Source organism: Cibotium barometz, chromosome 25 (assembly GCF_041138505.1).
Source record: "Cibotium barometz isolate CiBa-2024 chromosome 25, ASM4113850v1, whole genome shotgun sequence".
Lineage (NCBI taxonomy): Eukaryota > Viridiplantae > Streptophyta > Polypodiopsida > Cyatheales > Cibotiaceae > Cibotium > Cibotium barometz.
Window position 1 is genome coordinate 7,026,884 of NC_141070.1, and position 17,620 is coordinate 7,044,503.

Sequence of the window (17,620 nt, forward strand, 5' to 3'; positions counted from 1 at the left end):
AAGCAGGAAATTGCTTATTAAGGTGCCATTTGTCACATTTTACAAAAACTTTCCACTCGTGGGAGGCTGAGCACTCGTTTTCTCTCTGTGGGAGCTCATTTGGTGAGTTTGCAGGTGGATTGAAGCAGGTTAAGGACTATTGAGAGCTGCCTACTCCCTTTGCCTTGATGCAGTGAGCCATACGTGGCTGTAAACCACTCCTCTACTCTCTCAGAATGATTATGCCTGCAAGAGGCTTTCTTATGTGTATGTACAGCTGTGAGGAATTCATGCTTCCTGGCTGAGGCAAGAGCCTCCTTTGATAGGAACAGGCGCGGTTAACCACCGTACCATAGCAGGTACCTGTGGGGGTCATAACCCCACAAAGCAGGTGTCAAATTCAGCAATTTATTGTTGCTGTTTATGACTGTTTTTGGGCTGTTTCGGAGCCCGAGAAGGTACCGGATTGCAATAAGGTCAAGCCAGATGGATTCCAGAGTGAACAGAGGGCCATATGTGTGCAAAACAGAGTAAATTTCAGTGCTGTGCAGAAATTACAGCAAGCTGAATTACTGGTTTTTATGCTCTGTTGAGAGGGTTTCGACGTACTGAAGAGGTCAGAAGTGGTTTGGAATGATTCTGACATATTTTGGGTCAGTTTTGGGACAGTTATGCTGGCGAAATTTTCAGGAATGTGCAGAAAATTCAGCAAACTCAATACCTTGTAAAAATCTCTTTTTCTAAAGAATAAATAAATACCGAAAGGGGCGCCAAGCTTTGGGGCCTATCTGGTGTCGGTGTCAGCTCCTGGGGACATTCTAGTTCACAGGATTTTGTTGTTCTTGCTCTGTGTTTAAGCTAAGGTATTAAGTGACGACATAAACTGGTGAAAGCCGTGTGTATTGAAGAAGATCTACCGCCCAGTCAGTAGTACAGGCCGGTTTCATGGTTCCATTGCCGGGATAAACATCACTTTATTTTATTGAAGTGAGCCTGGGCCTATTGGGTAGAAGCACAGAGCACTGATGGCTGACCGACGTGAAGAAGCTAGAGAGGAGTTCTCTTCCTCCCAGGAAAGAAGAGAGGTTCTAGTGGTTTCAGAGGCTGGAGAGCCGACTAGGCCGTCTCATGCAGTGCCACCTCCTGTCATGCCTATACCACAGGGAGCCAGAGCAGATGAGGATGCTGCTTTCAGAGCTCAGTTGCTAGCAGCAGTGGGTATGTTTTCCCAGGTCATGCAGAATCCACGTTTCTTGGAGTTTCTGCAACCTCCTCAATCTACTCAGCCCATTGGGGCTACAGAGTTAGTGCAAGAACCTGTTGAGGTTCAGACACTCAGTGTACATCCTGCCGACTCACGAGAAAGGGCAAGGCAGCTTGTGGGGTCAGTGGAAAGAGCACCAGTACTTCCTTCTGTTCACGAACAGGTGGCTGAAACGCCAGTTGTGCCGGCTTTTGTTGAGCAGCCCGCCACCTTACAGCAGCCATTAGTTGGCCAGTTTGGACAGGGAAGTCAGTTCCAGGCACCGCCGCAGGTATTTCCACCACCTACCTTGCATCCAGGCTATTTTGGAGGCGGTTCTGTGTTTCAGAGCATGGCTGGTTATGCGCCAGGAACAGTGGATTACCAGCAGAGAACTGTGTTTGGGGGTTCACAAAGTTTTATGCCAAACCCCATGTATGGCAATATTGGCATGCAGCCAGGTTTTCAGGGTGTTCAGAGCAGTTTTGGAATGCCACAGGGCACTTTTGGCATGGCTGCTTTTCAGAATCAGCCACCACCTCTTGTACAGTCAAACCCGTTTGTGGGTGACAGAGGGATGATGATGCCATCGGATAGTGTCCTAATGATGCCAGCACCTACTGTTGATAAACCGAAGCCATACAAGGAAGGTGGAGCAGCTGTACAGTTTGACACTTTTAGAGGCTTTGAAGACAGGACTAAAGCACTTTCCTTCATACAGCAGTTTGATGCTGCCTTTGCTGGAGGGAACTTCACAGAAGTTTCTAAAGTGAGAAAGGCTGCCACTTTTCTCAAAGGCAATGCTAGCCAATGGTGGACCACTTTGTTGATGCAAGGTCAGGCACCGTCCACTTGGGTTGGCTTTAAGCAAGTGTTTGCTGCAGCTTGGTTAACCAATGAGTTTGAGGTTGATGTGATGTCAGCCTGGCACAGTTTGGATGCCTCAAAGTGTAAGGATCTCGAGGATTATAATAAGAAGTTCTGGAAAGCTTTGTTGCCAGTCACTTCTTATAGAATTGTGCCGTTAACTGAGCAGATAGAGAAGTACTGTTGTGGCCTACCAAAAGAATTGCGCAATTATTGCACAAAGACCAAGGTTACCACATTGACTCAGCTGATTGAGAATGCAAACACAGGGAATGCACTGTTGCTGGGTCAGACTAGTGGTTTTGGGGGCAGCAGCAAAGAGGGCAAATCAGCCAGAATTTCAGCAGCCAAACAGGTTGAAAAGGTTGATGAGCAGGGCCCTCAGAAGACAGGTAAAGCTGGATCAGCAAAGAAGAAATTAGCCAAGGCTTTTTGGCGTCAGTCGAAGAGCAGCAAGCCTCAGTTTAAGCAGAGAACTGAAGAGGAAACACAGGCTTTAAGGACTGAGGGTAAATGCTTTATCTGTGAGAAAGCTGGTCACATATCAAGGTTTTGTCCTGACAAGAAAAGGCCAGCTGACTCAGAAGAGAAAGAAGACAAGAAAGGAAAGAAGGTCACCCCTTCGGCAGGTTTAGTGCCAGATATGCTAGGGGATAGACCTCAGACAGATGCCAGTGAGTTGTGTAGAGCCTGGGGAAAGGTCAGAGATCAGCATGTTCTCATTTTCTTTGACCCTGGGGCAAAGGCAAACTTCATTTCCCCACAGTTGGCTGCACAGTTGGGCATCAGAGCTGATGAGATGGGATACACAGCTGAGGCAGGTTTGGCATGTCCTGGCCATTCAGAGTCTGTGACACCCATCCTTGGAAAGTTACGTCTGCATATACAGTCTTATGTGGATGCAGAAGACTTTTATATCATGCCGCTTGAGGGATGCGATGTATTGCTTGGTATGCCGTGGTTGTACAGAGTGCATGGCATCTTGGATTCCTTCAAGAAGACTGTGACCTTGGAAAGTAGAGGGAAGACTCATGTGCTAGATGTTAAGCTCAAAGGAGAGTCTGTACCTATAATTTCAGCTTCTGCTATTACCTCGGTAATAAAGAATCATCTTTCTGCGTATCTGATATTTGCACGTGATTTGAATGAAGTAAGTGAGTCAAATTTGTCAGTACTTGAGAAAGACAAATCTGAATTTTTGTCACAATTTAGTGATGTCTTTTCTGACTCATTACCGTCTGAGTTACCACCAGAGAGGTCAGAGGATCATGGTATAGATCTGATTCCAGGCAGTAGTCCACCGAATCGACCTCCGTACAGGGTTAGTGCAGCGCAGCAGAAAGAGATTATGAGCCAGGTGAATGAGCTGCTGGAAAAAGGGTTGATACAGCCAAGTTCATCTCCCTTTTGCTCTCCTGTGCTCTTAGTGCAGAAGAAGGATGGCTCATGGCGCATGTGTATAGATTACCGCGCTTTGAATAAGGCCACCATAAAGAACAGGTTCCCTATTCCAAGGATTGATGACATCTTAGACCGCTTGGAAGGCGCGTCTATGTTTAGCAGGATAGATCTGAAAAGTGGCTACCATCAGATCAGGATTAGAACTGAAGATGTGCATAAGACTGCGTTCAGGACGACCTTTGGCCTGTATGAATTCCTTGTGATGCCATTTGGTCTGACGAATGCTCCTGCCACATTTAATCGGATGATGGATCGGATATTCCGACCGTTTAGACAGTTTGTTGGCACCTTCTTTGATGACATGATTGTCTTTTCAAAGTCGGAAGAGGAGCATAGAGACCACTTGTCAGAGGTGTTCAATGAATTACGTAGTCATAGACTGCTTGTGAATGGCAAGAAGAGTAAGTTCTTCTTGGAACAGATTCAGTTCTTGGGGCACATTGTGTCTAAGGATGGGGTCAGAATGGATCCTGCTAAGGTTGAGGCAATCAAGACGTGGCCAGCCTTGAAGACTGTGCATGATGTCAGAAGTTTTCTTGGTTTATGCTCTTACTACAGGAGATTTATCAGAAATTTTGCTGAGATTGCTTCACCGTTGCATGCTCTGCAAAAGAAAGACGTCTCTTTCAGATGGACACAGAAAGAGATTTCAGCTTTTGAGCTACTGAAAGAAAAGATGACTTCTAGTCCAGTGATTATATTGCCAGACCTCAGGAAGTCATTTGTTGTCCAGTGTGATGCATGTGGCAGCAGTGTTGGTGCTGTCTTAATGCAAGAAGGAAGGGTAGTGGCATATGAGAGCAGAATATTACAAGGGCCAGAGAAGACTATGCAGGTCTATGAGAAAGAACTGCTGGCTGTAGTTCATGCTCTAGAAAGTTGGAAACACTACCTTTTAGGTGCTGATTTTGTTGTTCAGACAGATCATCAGACTTTACGCTATTTTCTGACTCAGACAAAATTGTCGGAGAAGCATATGAGATGGGCAAACTTTTTGTCTATGTTCCACTTTCAGATTGTGCATGTGGAAGGCAAGAAGAATGTTGTGGCAGATGCTTTATCAAGGAAGCCACAGATTTCAGCAGTGTCTATTCCTTATCATCATGAGTTAGATGACATGAAGGAGCAGTATGCTGTTGATGAGGATTTTGCCCGAGTCTATGATCACATTGTGAATGGACAACCTCATGACCACTATCTTCTCAAAGAGGGTTATATGTTGATGCATGGGAGACTGTGTGTCACTAGGCCACTGAGAGTGAAAGTGATGACAGAGAGTCATTCTCCTCCGTATGCTGGACATCGTGGTATAGATGCTACAGTTAAGGCGGTTGAGACTTTCTTTTACTGGCCTACTTTGAGAAGAGATGTTGAAGATTATGTACGGCAGTGTGTGATTTGCCAGAAGGTCAAGTTTGACAGGCAAAAAGCACCAGGGCTGTTACAGCCATTGCCTATTCCAGAGAAGCCATGGGAAAGCATAGCAATGGACTTTGTGTTTGATCTTCCTAGGACACAGACAGGGAATGATGGAATATGGACCATTATATGTAGGTTCAGTAAACAGGCTCATTTCATTCCTGTTCGAAAGAAGATTAAGCCAGAGCAGATGGCACGATTGTTTATGTGCAACATTTTCAAGTACCATGGGATGCCACAGTCTGTGATTAGTGACCGTGATCCACGAATGACTAGTCTTTTCTGGAGAGGCATATTTGAGAACATGGGCAGCACGTTGAAGTTTTCTTCTTCGTTTCATCCGCAAACTGATGGGCAGTCTGAAGAGGCAAATTCTACTGTCCTTGATCTGCTAAAGTGTTATGTATCAGAGCAGAAAGCAAAGTGGGAGCAGTATTTGCCATTGGTTGAGTATGCATATAATAATACAGTGCACTCTTCAACTGGCAAAGCACCTTTTGAGATTGTAGAAGGTGGCAAGAAAGTGCCCCCCATTTTGCATACAAAAGATAAGATTTTTGAGGCAGATCAGTTTGTGCAGAATATGGATGAGACATACAAGAAGATTAAGCATGCCCTTGAGAAGACTCAGGCTAAGCAGAAAAGAGCAGCAGATATGCATCGCCGAGAGCTCATGTTTAAAGAGCATGATTGGGTCTTGTTACGCTTTGAAAAGGCACGGCTTAAGAAACGTAAGGGCAAGGAAAGCCTGTTTACTAAGCTGAGTATGCGGTATTATGGGCCTTTTCAAGTAACAGAGAAGATCAGCGATGTATGCTATCGGCTGAAATTGCCTGAGCAGTGGAAGATTCACAATGCGTTCCATGTGAGTCTTCTTAGACCCTTTGTGGGTGATGTGCCAGTGGATATGCCACCTCAAGATCAACCTGAAGTTGAAGAACTTGATGAAATTCTTGTTCCAGAACAGATCTTGGCACATAAGGAACGGAAAGTAAAAGGCAAGGCTGCTAGACGCTATTTGGTGAAGTTCAGAAACTATCCACCTTTGGATGCTAAGTGGATGGAAGAGGGTGAACTCGCTGAGTCACCTAATGTATTGGGACTTTACCTTGAGGCATTTAGTCTGCAGCCTACCTTGACCCATTGATTGAGGAGCTGTATAGATTGTTATAATACAATTGCTCCATCGATCATGTACAGCTAGTCTATCTTTTGTCTTGTGGATTATTCAGTTAATAGATACATGTAGTCACCAATTTTGGCATATGTTTCAGTACTATGGTTTTGGTTTTGTCAACATGTATTTCTGAATTTAGACTCTACGTGAACTATGTTGCAGTGTGACTGAATGTCACTGTTAGTGTTGGGTTCATCGACAGAGCAATGACCATGCTTGTAGTATACATGTCTTAACTTGATGTTGGTTCATCTCGTTAACTGGAAACATGTATACGACGCATGCAAATGAGGACATTTGCGATTTCAAGAGAGGGGTATGTCACGAGCCTGTGGCAATGACTAACTTTGTTTTTGCTTTCTTTATCGGATTGGTTTCCTGTTTAGAAACCCCTTTTGGAATCCAAAATGTCTGCATTGCTCAGTCGGAGTGGACAGCATTAAAGTTCAGTGAGAGAGTCTAAGTTTGGATGGCCTAAGGTTTACAGGCACTGAATATTGACATTAGATTAAGGCTAAGAGAAGGGTGGGTCGAAAGAAGAAGAAGACAGATAAATATCTCTGCTAGAGGGCAGTGCACTTGGAATTTGTCAGTGCTCTAGAGATAGAAGAGCATCCAGAAGATCAGAGGGACGCGATTCTGACATCTCCTAAATTTTAGGGGAACCTGCTATTTTTGGCCTATGTCGGAATTGAAATGTGTTCGCGTCAAAAGGAGGGCAATTAAATGGGGAACAATAGTCCCCAAAGACCTGCAGTGAGCTGATGAGCTGGCCAGGATATTTTTAGGCTGGAAGTCCAAAGCAGGAAATTGCTTATTAAGGTGCCATTTGTCACATTTTACAAAAACTTTCCACTCGTGGGAGGCTGAGCACTCGTTTTCTCTCTGTGGGAGCTCATTTGGTGAGTTTGCAGGTGGATTGAAGCAGGTTAAGGACTATTGAGAGCTGCCTACTCCCTTTGCCTTGATGCAGTGAGCCATACGTGGCTGTAAACCACTCCTCTACTCTCTCAGAATGATTATGCCTGCAAGAGGCTTTCTTATGTGTATGTACAGCTGTGAGGAATTCATGCTTCCTGGCTGAGGCAAGAGCCTCCTTTGATAGGAACAGGCGCGGTTAACCACCGTACCATAGCAGGTACCTGTGGGGGTCATAACCCCACAAAGCAGGTGTCAAATTCAGCAATTTATTGTTGCTGTTTATGACTGTTTTTGGGCTGTTTCGGAGCCCGAGAAGGTACCGGATTGCAATAAGGTCAAGCCAGATGGATTCCAGAGTGAACAGAGGGCCATATGTGTGCAAAACAGAGTAAATTTCAGTGCTGTGCAGAAATTACAGCAAGCTGAATTACTGGTTTTTATGCTCTGTTGAGAGGGTTTCGACGTACTGAAGAGGTCAGAAGTGGTTTGGAATGATTCTGACATATTTTGGGTCAGTTTTGGGACAGTTATGCTGGCGAAATTTTCAGGAATGTGCAGAAAATTCAGCAAACTCAATACCTTGTAAAAATCTCTTTTTCTAAAGAATAAATAAATACCGAAAGGGGCGCCAAGCTTTGGGGCCTATCTGGTGTCGGTGTCAGCTCCTGGGGACATTCTAGTTCACAGGATTTTGTTGTTCTTGCTCTGTGTTTAAGCTAAGGTATTAAGTGACGACATAAACTGGTGAAAGCCGTGTGTATTGAAGAAGATCTACCGCCCAGTCAGTAGTACAGGCCGGTTTCACCTTGGCTATATCTACAGTATTTGTTATACTATTTCCATTGCGAAGTGGCTTGGGTGTATGGTTGTGAGACTGGATATTGACCTGAGAGTTCCACCCAAGCAAGGCTTGCATGAGACTAGGTGGTACTTCGAAAGGCTCCACAACCAATGTTATCCTTCACTAATGTGATCAGTGAGTACTGATATTATCAGTAACTTTGACATGTGACTTAAGCCCAGCTCTTTCTCTACAGAGTGTGATAGATGTCCACCTGGGAGTTAACTAGTATATAGTCGTTGTTTATGGCTGGATGGCTTTCATTTGAGGACTCTAATATGGCTAGATCCGGGCTCATTCTTTTGGATGAGAATAACCTTGCTTTCCCGCAAGGAAGCTATCACAGTTGCGATCAACTGTTTAAAAAGGCCGAGAAGATGTCACCAGCCTAGACGTTTCCGAGTATGAAAGAGGTCTAGTGGACTCCAGGATGTCCAAATATTCAGAAAGAACAAGCTTTGGGAATGGGGAATCATATGTCACGGTCCATCTCCATTTTTTCTATGGGACTGTCACTCCATAGAGCGGCCAAATTTGTGCCATGTTCACATGGGGCCAGGCCAGTGTCCCATGTGAAAGGGTCAGTCTTTTGGTCACATGGACGGGAGCCAGATTAGTGCCACCCGTGTGTGACCAGTGTTGCGTCACATGGACGGGAACCAGTTTCGTGCCACCTGTGTGTGACTTGCTCTGTGCTGTATGGACGGGAGCCTGTTTGGTGCCACCCGTGTATGGCCAGGATGGCGTCTTACCTATGGGACTGTCACTACGTATAATCCTTCCAATGGCCATAGTATGCACCTTAATAAGATCGTTCTCACATAAGAATGAGAGAAAGCCTTATGCTCTGATACCAATGTAACTCGCCTGAGAAGCGCGGGAGTGGGTGTGCATTGCTTGACAATGAGCACAATTAAACATTTTGGCATTTAATCACAGTCATTAAACAATCCACAAAGCTAAAAACAAAAGCGCACATATAACACCGCATAGAGGCCGAAACACCCCCACCCCCCCCCCCCCCTTTTGGAGTATTTCACTATCCAAGGAGAAATATAACATGTACAAGATTTGAGGGCCTTACTCTCCCCATGGGAGATGCCGGATTATCCATATACAACCATAAACCTGTCCTTCATCCAATATGGCTATCCAGCATGTCCTTCAGGCTTCCATAGGCACACAGACATGTATAACAGCCCACATGACTCTTCCATACACGCATAAACTTGTATGACAACCCATATGGCTCTTCCACAAGCACATAAACTTGTAAACCAACCCATGTAGCTCATTCGTGAGCTCATAAATCCATAGACCAGCCCATATACCTCTTCCTTGAGTGCCAAAACCTGTAAAACAACCTGTATATCACATAAAACCAGAAATTTCAACAAGCTTTAGGACTGTTTTGCTGAAAAACAGCCATCCAAGGTGTGCAAGATGGTGTAGAGTAGTGAAAATCATCTTCCCCAAGCTGGATATGGCTATGGTGGGCTTAGAAATGAAGAGAAATACTGAAAAACCAGAGTTTTCAGCTTCCAAAAACCTGGTTGAAGCTCAAACTCGCCCAAGAGATGACTCTCTCATGTTCAAATAAGCAAGAAAATGCTACAATGCCATGTGTAGAGCTGAATTGACAAGTGTGAGAACACTTGTCTCACTTTTATCCTCTTATCTACCACATGTCCCAAATCCAAAGGCCAAAAATTCCACAATCTCCAACTCTAAAAATATCCCAGATGAGATGATAGCTAATTTCACAAAGGTGCTTTGGTAATCCTTGATCTCTATCGAAATCCGGAGGTAATAACGCGAACGGAAATTCTATCAGAGCACCAAAAATAGCAACTTTTCCTAAAATTTAGGAGATGATCTCTTTGTGTTTCACCACATGAGAAATACATGTAAGCATCATGTAGAAACCTATTTCATTGCTCGACGCTCCCAAATTCTCAAGAGTTCGCCATACATACTTTCCACTTGACACTTGAGCTCCAAAGCCCATTTCTGTGACCAAGAAACCGTCTCGAGTGCCTGGACCATGCTACGAACACTTGGTCCTCTATACTCGATAATCCCCCATTCCCAAAGCTTGTACATTCTTGATCTTTTGGGCATGCAAAGCCCATCCACGCACATGAGTTCTGGAGATGTCTAAAATGGTGACACCATTTTTCTGCATACCCCTGCTTCGGTCAAGGGAGGGTTAACCTAACAAACTAATGTAGCTGTCGTTTGCAGTCAAGCTCTTATATCAGGCCTAACATGAGAGTTTAAGTGTTGGTGTCATTGTATCTCCATTGAGTACATGGTGCATGCGTTCCCTTGGAGAGGGTGTGAAGCTAATAGAACAATGCAAGAAGTGTATAATGCAACATAGAACCCACTAGGAGTGGCAAGACTATTGATCAACGCAAGTGAACTGTGCGACGACACTTTATAGAGACGCACCATAAAGCTACTGTATTATTATGTAGTCTAGAGTCCAAACCATGATGACTATTGAAGGTTTTTCAAGCATCTCCACCTTCGCTCCGAAGGGGGGTTGTTAGGATTCGGAGCCTAATGTGTGTGAACAGCCCCCTATAAGGGTGATGTGTGAATATGTAAACTTATTCATGTGTATGTGTATGTGTATGTGAACACCTACTTAGGATGAACACCCCTTATATCTGGATAAGATAAGTGTGACATGTGTCGTGTGTGTTTGTGAGTGTGATTTGTTTGGGTCAAAAGATAAGGTTGTAAAAGGCATGTACTTGGTGTAAGAAATCAATAAAACAAGCCAGTATTGAGTCGTGCAAATACTCTCTCTCTCTCTCTCTCTCTCTCTCTCTCTCTCTCTCTTTAAGAGTGGGGACCCCATGGTACCAGGCAACTACAGGACAATCATGTTTGGTCATTACTTGGCCAAATTATATGGCTCTGTATTGGAGTCAGAGCTGAGCCGATGGGCAGAGAGGCATGGTCATCGAGCACATGGACAGGCTAGCTTCAGGAGAGGATTTACTACCTTGGATCACATACTGACACTTCGGGCACTTATTGAAGAGGGCAGGGCACAGAAGAGAAGGATATACTGCTGCTTTGTGGACTTCCACAAAGCCTTCGATACCGTACCATGTGCCAGGCTTATGCACAGATTGCATGACATTGAGGTACCCGAGGATATGCAGTGGGGGATATATGCTTTGTATGAGTCTGTGATAGGCAGAGTCCGAGCTCCAGGCAGACTATCTGATAGGGTGACCAGCACGATAGGGGTGAAGCAGGGATGCCCGCTATCGCCCACCCTCTTTGGACTGTACATTGATGCGGTCTCTGTTATGTAGACAGATTGGGAGGCCCAGGGGCATGCCTGGCATACCCATCTTGTTATATGCTGATGATATTGTTCTAATCTCAGACTCTCCGGAGGGATTACAGAGACACCTGGATGCATTACAGGCTTTCTGTGTGGATAGAGATCTGACAGTGAACCTTGGGAAAACCAAGGTTATGGTGTTTAACACCACACAGTCATGGGTGACGAGATCAGAGCCTCAGTTCACTTTCCGAGGGAAACTGGTAGAGTACGTCAAGTCATATGTCTACTTGGGAGTTACTTTCACAGGACCGCGTTTCTCCCTGAAGGGGCCAGCAGCAGCAGCTAGATTAGCTCGAGGGCATGCAGCCTTGGGGACACTTGAGAGGCAGTGTGCACACATACAGTTTCAGGAGCCACGCACCAAATTGTGGCTATTTGATACGCTTGTCACACCGACCCTCCTGTACGGAGCTCCAATTTGGGGACCCAGTATACATCACAGATCTCAGAGAGGGATAGATGAGGGATGGAGGCAAATGGAGAGACCACTGATTATGATGATTGCCCGCATGATTCGGAGCAAGTCATCAGTACCACATAAGATTGTTCGGGCTGAGTTGGGTGCCCCACCAGTAGTAACCGAGGCCCTATTCCAGGCAGTTACCTTTTTACACCGGCTATGGGAGCTCCCTCAGCAAAGGTACTCCCGATTGGTATTGACCTCATCCATACAGTTGGCAGAGGATGGAGATACTCATTGTTGGTACGCTCAGATGAGATCATGGTTTGACCTACATGGTTTGCGGATAGAGGCACTACCACCCTTTCAGTACAGTCTGGATTGTCCATTTTTGGATCTCACCCGCTCAGAGCAAAACCGCGTGATCAGGATGGATATCATCAGAGTGGACACAGAGAGGACATGGACTAGCCCCCTTGAGCCCTTGGGCACGAAAATGGCTCATTACAAGAGCCATTTTCTACACCTCTCATCGGATGATTTTATCACCCGCCCGACGTGCATGGATGTACACCTATCACATGGGATACGTTGTGCCATTGGACAGATCCGGACCTCATCACACCAGCTGCGGATTGAGACAGGGCGATATGTGCATCAGATCTTGAAAAACCGCATTTGTCAGCTATGCTACCAAGAGGTAGAGACAGAGGAACACTACATTTGCCAATGTACAGTCTATTATGAGATCCGAGGGAGATATCACTGCCTCTTCCGAGAGGGTTTTGGGCCGTTACGCAGGGTCATGGAGTTTGAGGATCAGAGATGCCTGGGATTGTTTCTACTTGAGCTCAAGAGACACACAGAGACTCTCTTGGCAGACATGGGGTCGAGCCATGATGTACCTAGACAGAGGACCCTGACAGTTTTCTTCGGCACCAACACCAGCAACCCAGCCCACACACCTCCTGATACCTCCTCCATTGGGCCATCAAGGCACCGACCACGCTCCCAGGGAGTCACCACTAATAGAGCAGTTATCTTATGTCGTGCTTGTCAGTCACGCCCACCAGGATCCCGACCACAGCATCCTCACCATCGCCAGATCAGAGCCATTATTGCTCGGCATCGGAGGCGCCTACCTCGCTTCTACGACCTCTCCATTCTAGACAGCCCCATGGCGGAGATACTTGATCTAAGGAGAGGGCAACACTTCAACTGATCAGCATACATGGATCTACCTGATATACATTTTTCAGTATTTTCCAGTATTTTCTACTCAGTATCATCTCAGAGTCTTACAGTTCTGTTCTTATAACTGTAGGACAATCAGTTTATTGTACTTTTTAGTCCCATTTAGTTGTTCTCTTTGATGAGACACCAACTTGAGATGTACTCTCAGTTTTGGGTCTCATAGGCCACTACGGCCTCTTAGAGACGTTAATATATCATTTCATTTCATTTCATTTCTCTCTCTCTCTCTCTCTCATATTTGTTCCTCATTCTCTGCACAACAACCTACAACCCGTAACCACCATGTAAACCAAACAGGCCCGTTGAGCAAGCTAACCATAAGAAGGGGCCCCTATAAATAGGCCTAGCTTTTTCTCACTTCAGTGATATGATCCCAACTCAAGAACAATTCAAGCAAAGCTTCCATATGCATCCACAAAGGCATCAAAGTCCAAGACCCCAACACTCTACTTCAGTAGAAGACAAAGGCAAGTGTCTTGCTACAGACGATTGCAAGATTGGAGAGTCAGTATGTGACTACCAAGAGGTGGAGACAAAGGAGCATCCCCTTTGTCACTGCCTATAGCTTACTATGAGATCCGAGGGTGCATCCATTGCCTGTTCAGGGAAGGATTTGGCCCCTTGCCTAAGGTCATTGATTATGATGACCCAAAATGTGAAGCCCTTCTTTTACCTGAGATTCGCAAACACAAAGAGATTATGGCATCTACACATTGACCAAGTGGTAAACACCACAAAATCCTTTAGCATGAGTGCTTGTGAAAGCATGTTTATGAATTGATTGATTGCGATTAGCACCTAATCAGAGACTTAAACCCATGCACAAACTACTTCATGCTCAATATAGAGTACAGAGAGATGACCTAATCTACCATGTATTACGAACATGAAGTATGTAAATGCTCAATAGAGATACTCAATTGTAGCATTGACATGAGCTCTCAATGACTCAATGATGACTGACTGATCAATGAATGAATATGGCTACGGCCTAGACTCCTATTTATAGTGACTAATGTTGGTGAGTTGGCTACCAACCCTAATAATAATGTCCAATTATGCGTGTTCACACAATAACCCAATAACTCTATCCACACTTGACTGCTCATTGGGCGACTCCACAATATTACAATGATCTAGCACAATAGCCCTTACAAACACATAAATCCAGCCACGTACTCGACCTCTAAGGTGGCCAATGGATAGAAGCATATCCACGTCACACTCGGGAGAGTGCACATGACATCCCCTCCTGCTTAACTTGGAGCACGGGTGCATCCCACTCCAGCAATTCATCAACATTGTACTACACTTGGCCTCATGGGCCATTCTTGGACAAAGATGTCAATTCATACATCTCTCTCTCTCTCTCTCTCTCTCTCTCTCTCTCTCACACACACACACACACACACACAAAGACACTGCTAACTAAGCTCCAAAACCTGCATAGCATGTAAAACTCTCTTGCTTTTCAGTCATTGATGTAGATTCCTTGCCTAGACTGCATACCGTATTGGTTAAGGAGGTTAACTATACTGTGTACAGTATATGAACCCCTATGTCCTGGTGGATGTTGAAACGTGCTACCTTTCTTCCTATAAGCTTCTACACATGCATAGTTATATCTCCTATACTAGGGAAATCGGCTACATTTTACATCTCAAAACCAATCGATTAATCAAAAATTCAGCAAGAAATTATGAAGTATATAAATTATGAAGTACAGGCATGGAACATGTTGTAAAATATTGTACCTACAGTGAGGTGTAAAATGTCCTATGCTGCACTCCATATTACGTGAGGTGCAAACTTGATTGTAAACACAAATTCACGCCAGAATCAGCAACTGTAGAGACCAGATTTTGGAAAACATACAAGAAGAACATGCCGCAAACTCAAAGTTGGTTTCCAGTCTTTCTTCAGAGTGTTAACACAAATTTCACCATTTTTAGAAATGTTTGGGTGAAATATCCTGGTCAAAAAGTACCCTGTACAAAAGCAAAGAGAGCAAGTGTGACGAGGCATTCAATCATGATAAGACAAATCGAATGCACCAACAAAGACATCACCGCACATCACGTTCACGCAAATCCACTAAATACCTTTTGGAGGCATCTGTGGGAAGCCTTGGCTCAAAATCAGCTTCACTCTAAAAATGCCTCCTTCATAGGGAGTCCCAGCTTCATACACACAAAAATCAGTGTTACCCTCCAAAGCATAAACTTGATTTATTTCCACAGGCTGTTAATATATTTGACAGCATACCAACTAGACAAAATGTGCATGGAAGGAATAAAAGCCAAGTAAACATACATGGCCCATCAATATCGGCATGGATGTTGGAAAAGTTGTCATCATTGACAAATACTTGTATGTCTCCGAGCGGACTCTCCTCGAAACTTCTCAGCTCTCTTGCAAGCTCCTTTATCACTTTTGGCGGCAGATTTTCATTTGAAGCCTGAGTAAGCTCCATACTTTTTTTTCCCAAAAAGTAATCCCTCTATAGTTAAAAAGAGACCTGCCTTGATGACAAAGTACAAAACACTGCTACAGCATTAAAAGAAAACACAACATAGAGGGGTGCTTCCTTCATGGCTGGCAGCTCTCGGAGTAAGGCTACATTGTTAATAATATAATTATTTCAATTATTTATTTGTTTATTTACTTATATTTCCCAATCCTTGCTTTATGCTTGTTTGTTTGTGTGTTTATTCAAAGTTTTATACTTATGTTTACATTTATAAAAAGCAAAGAACAAAAAGATTTTGGTGGAAAAATACAGTAAAATTACCCAATAATGTTGGACTTTGCATGCATCCTTGGAAATATATTCTGGGTGGCAAGTGCACATGAATTTATTTAATTTTTAGTCTGAGAAAAAAATGGCATACCATGCTCAGATCTTGAATTCTGTCTCAGCTTAATAATGATAACTGCAATAGAAAAAGATAAAAATTATAGTGAGATTGCCCCCAATTGAAACCCTTACTCAAAAAGAAATTGCATTTAAAAATATCCCACGTAAGCTAAAGGTAATTAAGTATCAATCAGCACAGCCTTCAAAAAAATTATTTAAATTTAACCCCAGATATTAGGGCTTAATGGCGACTCAATAAGCAGCTTCATAAAGACCATGATTGGATCAACAAGCAAAGCTGAAAAATTCCCCAAGACAAAATGTAAAAGTTATAAATCAACATAAACCGGGTTTTCTTTCCTACAAGATAATTAACTTTGAAAAAATAAAGACTAAATTTAGGCCGTGATTAAACATGAAGGATCAAAGCGTACCCGGGAGATCAAAGCACGGGAGAATTCTGTGGAGAAAGGGGTTGGCTATTGCGAGAAGGGCTCTGGAAAGTGACCAGGGGGAAACGTGATGGCCTTAAAAGAAAAAGCATAGTGAAAACTATTATACAATTCAAATGAACGGTCGTACCTACCAAAACGTAGCACAAGAAGAGAGAGAGAGAGAGAGAGAGAGACAGAGAGCAACAAAATGTCAATTTTTGAAAATAAATAGGGTAAATTTGAAACAAAAAATGCTCTTAAATTGTCAAATGAGATACAACAAAATTACAAATTGTATTCATGCATTTTTTTCATTTATAATTAAAAATGCTTACTTAGAACGAAAAAAGAGATATTTCACATTCATTCAAAGAATTGAACATAAATACTAATAATCCAAAATTACAAATTGTATTCATGCATTTTTTTCATTTATAATTAAAAATGCTTACTTAGAACGAAAAAAGAGATATTTCACATTCATTCAAAGAATTGAACATAAATAATCTTAAAATTTGTTTTGATTGAACATAAATTGTAATAGTTTAAAGTATATGAATTGAATTTGACAGAGGTGGTGTTTGTCAAATGACCTAATATGTTGTCAACATGAAGGTCCTCATGTTTGCAAGTTTTGTGTGCAACTAGCCCATCAACCCAAGCATAGGTGTGTGTATTTATGTACATGTATAAATTTGATTGAAGGCCTAGTCTCAACACCACAGCCACAAGCATAGCATCCACTCCTAAAAACGATCCACAAGACTCTTGTGCCTTTGCAAGCAAGCCAAATTTAGCATATGTATCAACTAAACACCTTGCCTATTTCGATTCTGAACAGCGAGCCACAGTTAGCAATATGTATCACCCAAAGTGTTGCCAACAACAAAATCTCTTCCCAACAACTTTGTCCTGACTCTCAACATGTATATATCCAACATGTTAATTTTTTATTTTGTTAAAAATCCACTCATTCATGCCTAGCCACACAGTCCATAGGTACTCAACTCTGATGATGTTCCACATTGCCGTGGAACAACCCACCACTAGCACTCCTAATAACAACTCCTTCCAAGTGAGCTCCCTATCTAGCACAGGGCATAAACACTCTCCCTGTTACTCCGGCATGTTATGAATAGGAGTGCTAGAGATTCCACTTCCTTATTGCATTTGGCCCCCCACATACCGCTTTTAATGCCTATTTTTAGATCTCTTATGTTGGTCCACATGGCTTTATGCATAATTAACAACAACAGGAGACATGATTCCTTTAACAGAATGATTGGAGACCAAATTTTAGAGAAGTTATAGCTCCATTGTCTGTGATCCCACAATATGTGCCATCAATCATTCAATTTGCAATATAGAGTACGGGGGATGGGGACCAAGCTGTGCTA

At 43.5% G+C, this 17,620-nt stretch overlaps 2 protein-coding genes across 5 annotated transcripts in view; one reads left to right on the forward strand and one right to left on the reverse strand.

Annotated features, from left to right (window-relative positions):
• Nucleotides 1–16,362, reverse strand: part of LOC147624199 (ubiquitin-conjugating enzyme E2 22-like) — a 57,788-nt gene extending 41,426 nt beyond the window's left edge. Inside the window, exons 1-5 of one of the 4 annotated variants that reach the window (XM_086819143.1) lie at nt 16,224–16,362; nt 15,824–15,865; nt 15,246–15,390; nt 15,035–15,112; nt 14,808–14,920 (exon numbers count right to left, since the gene is read on the reverse strand). In XM_086819143.1, coding sequence (XP_086675269.1) covers nt 14,808–14,920; nt 15,035–15,112; nt 15,246–15,390; nt 15,824–15,826 — 339 coding nt within the window. In that variant the 5' untranslated portion in view covers nt 15,827–15,865; nt 16,224–16,362. Of the gene's footprint in view, nt 1–14,807; nt 14,921–15,034; nt 15,113–15,245; nt 15,455–15,823; nt 15,866–16,223 lie in introns of all 4 variants that reach the window. The other 3 variants (XM_086819141.1, XM_086819140.1, XM_086819142.1) reach the window with 3 other exon arrangements.
• On the forward strand, nt 985–3,473 carry LOC147624200 (uncharacterized). Its single transcript, XM_086819137.1, has 2 exons — nt 985–3,185; nt 3,343–3,473. The coding sequence occupies exons 1-2, from the start codon at nt 1,005–1,007 to the stop codon at nt 3,364–3,366; spliced, it is 2,205 nt and encodes a 734-aa protein (XP_086675263.1). The 5' UTR covers nt 985–1,004; the 3' UTR covers nt 3,367–3,473.
• Nucleotides 16,363–17,620: the final 1,258 nt, after the last annotated feature.

What these genes read in the sequence shown, in the direction of transcription:
- LOC147624200 (XM_086819137.1), top strand. Translation starts at nt 1,005, where the DNA reads ATGGCTGACCGACGTGAAGAAGCTAGAGAGGAGTTCTCTTCCTCCCAG. An exon ending in CAGCTTCTGCTATTACCTCG is followed by an intron (nt 3,186 to 3,342) that starts GTAATAAAGAAT and finishes AGTTACCACCAG; the next exon opens with AGAGGTCAGAGGATCATGGT.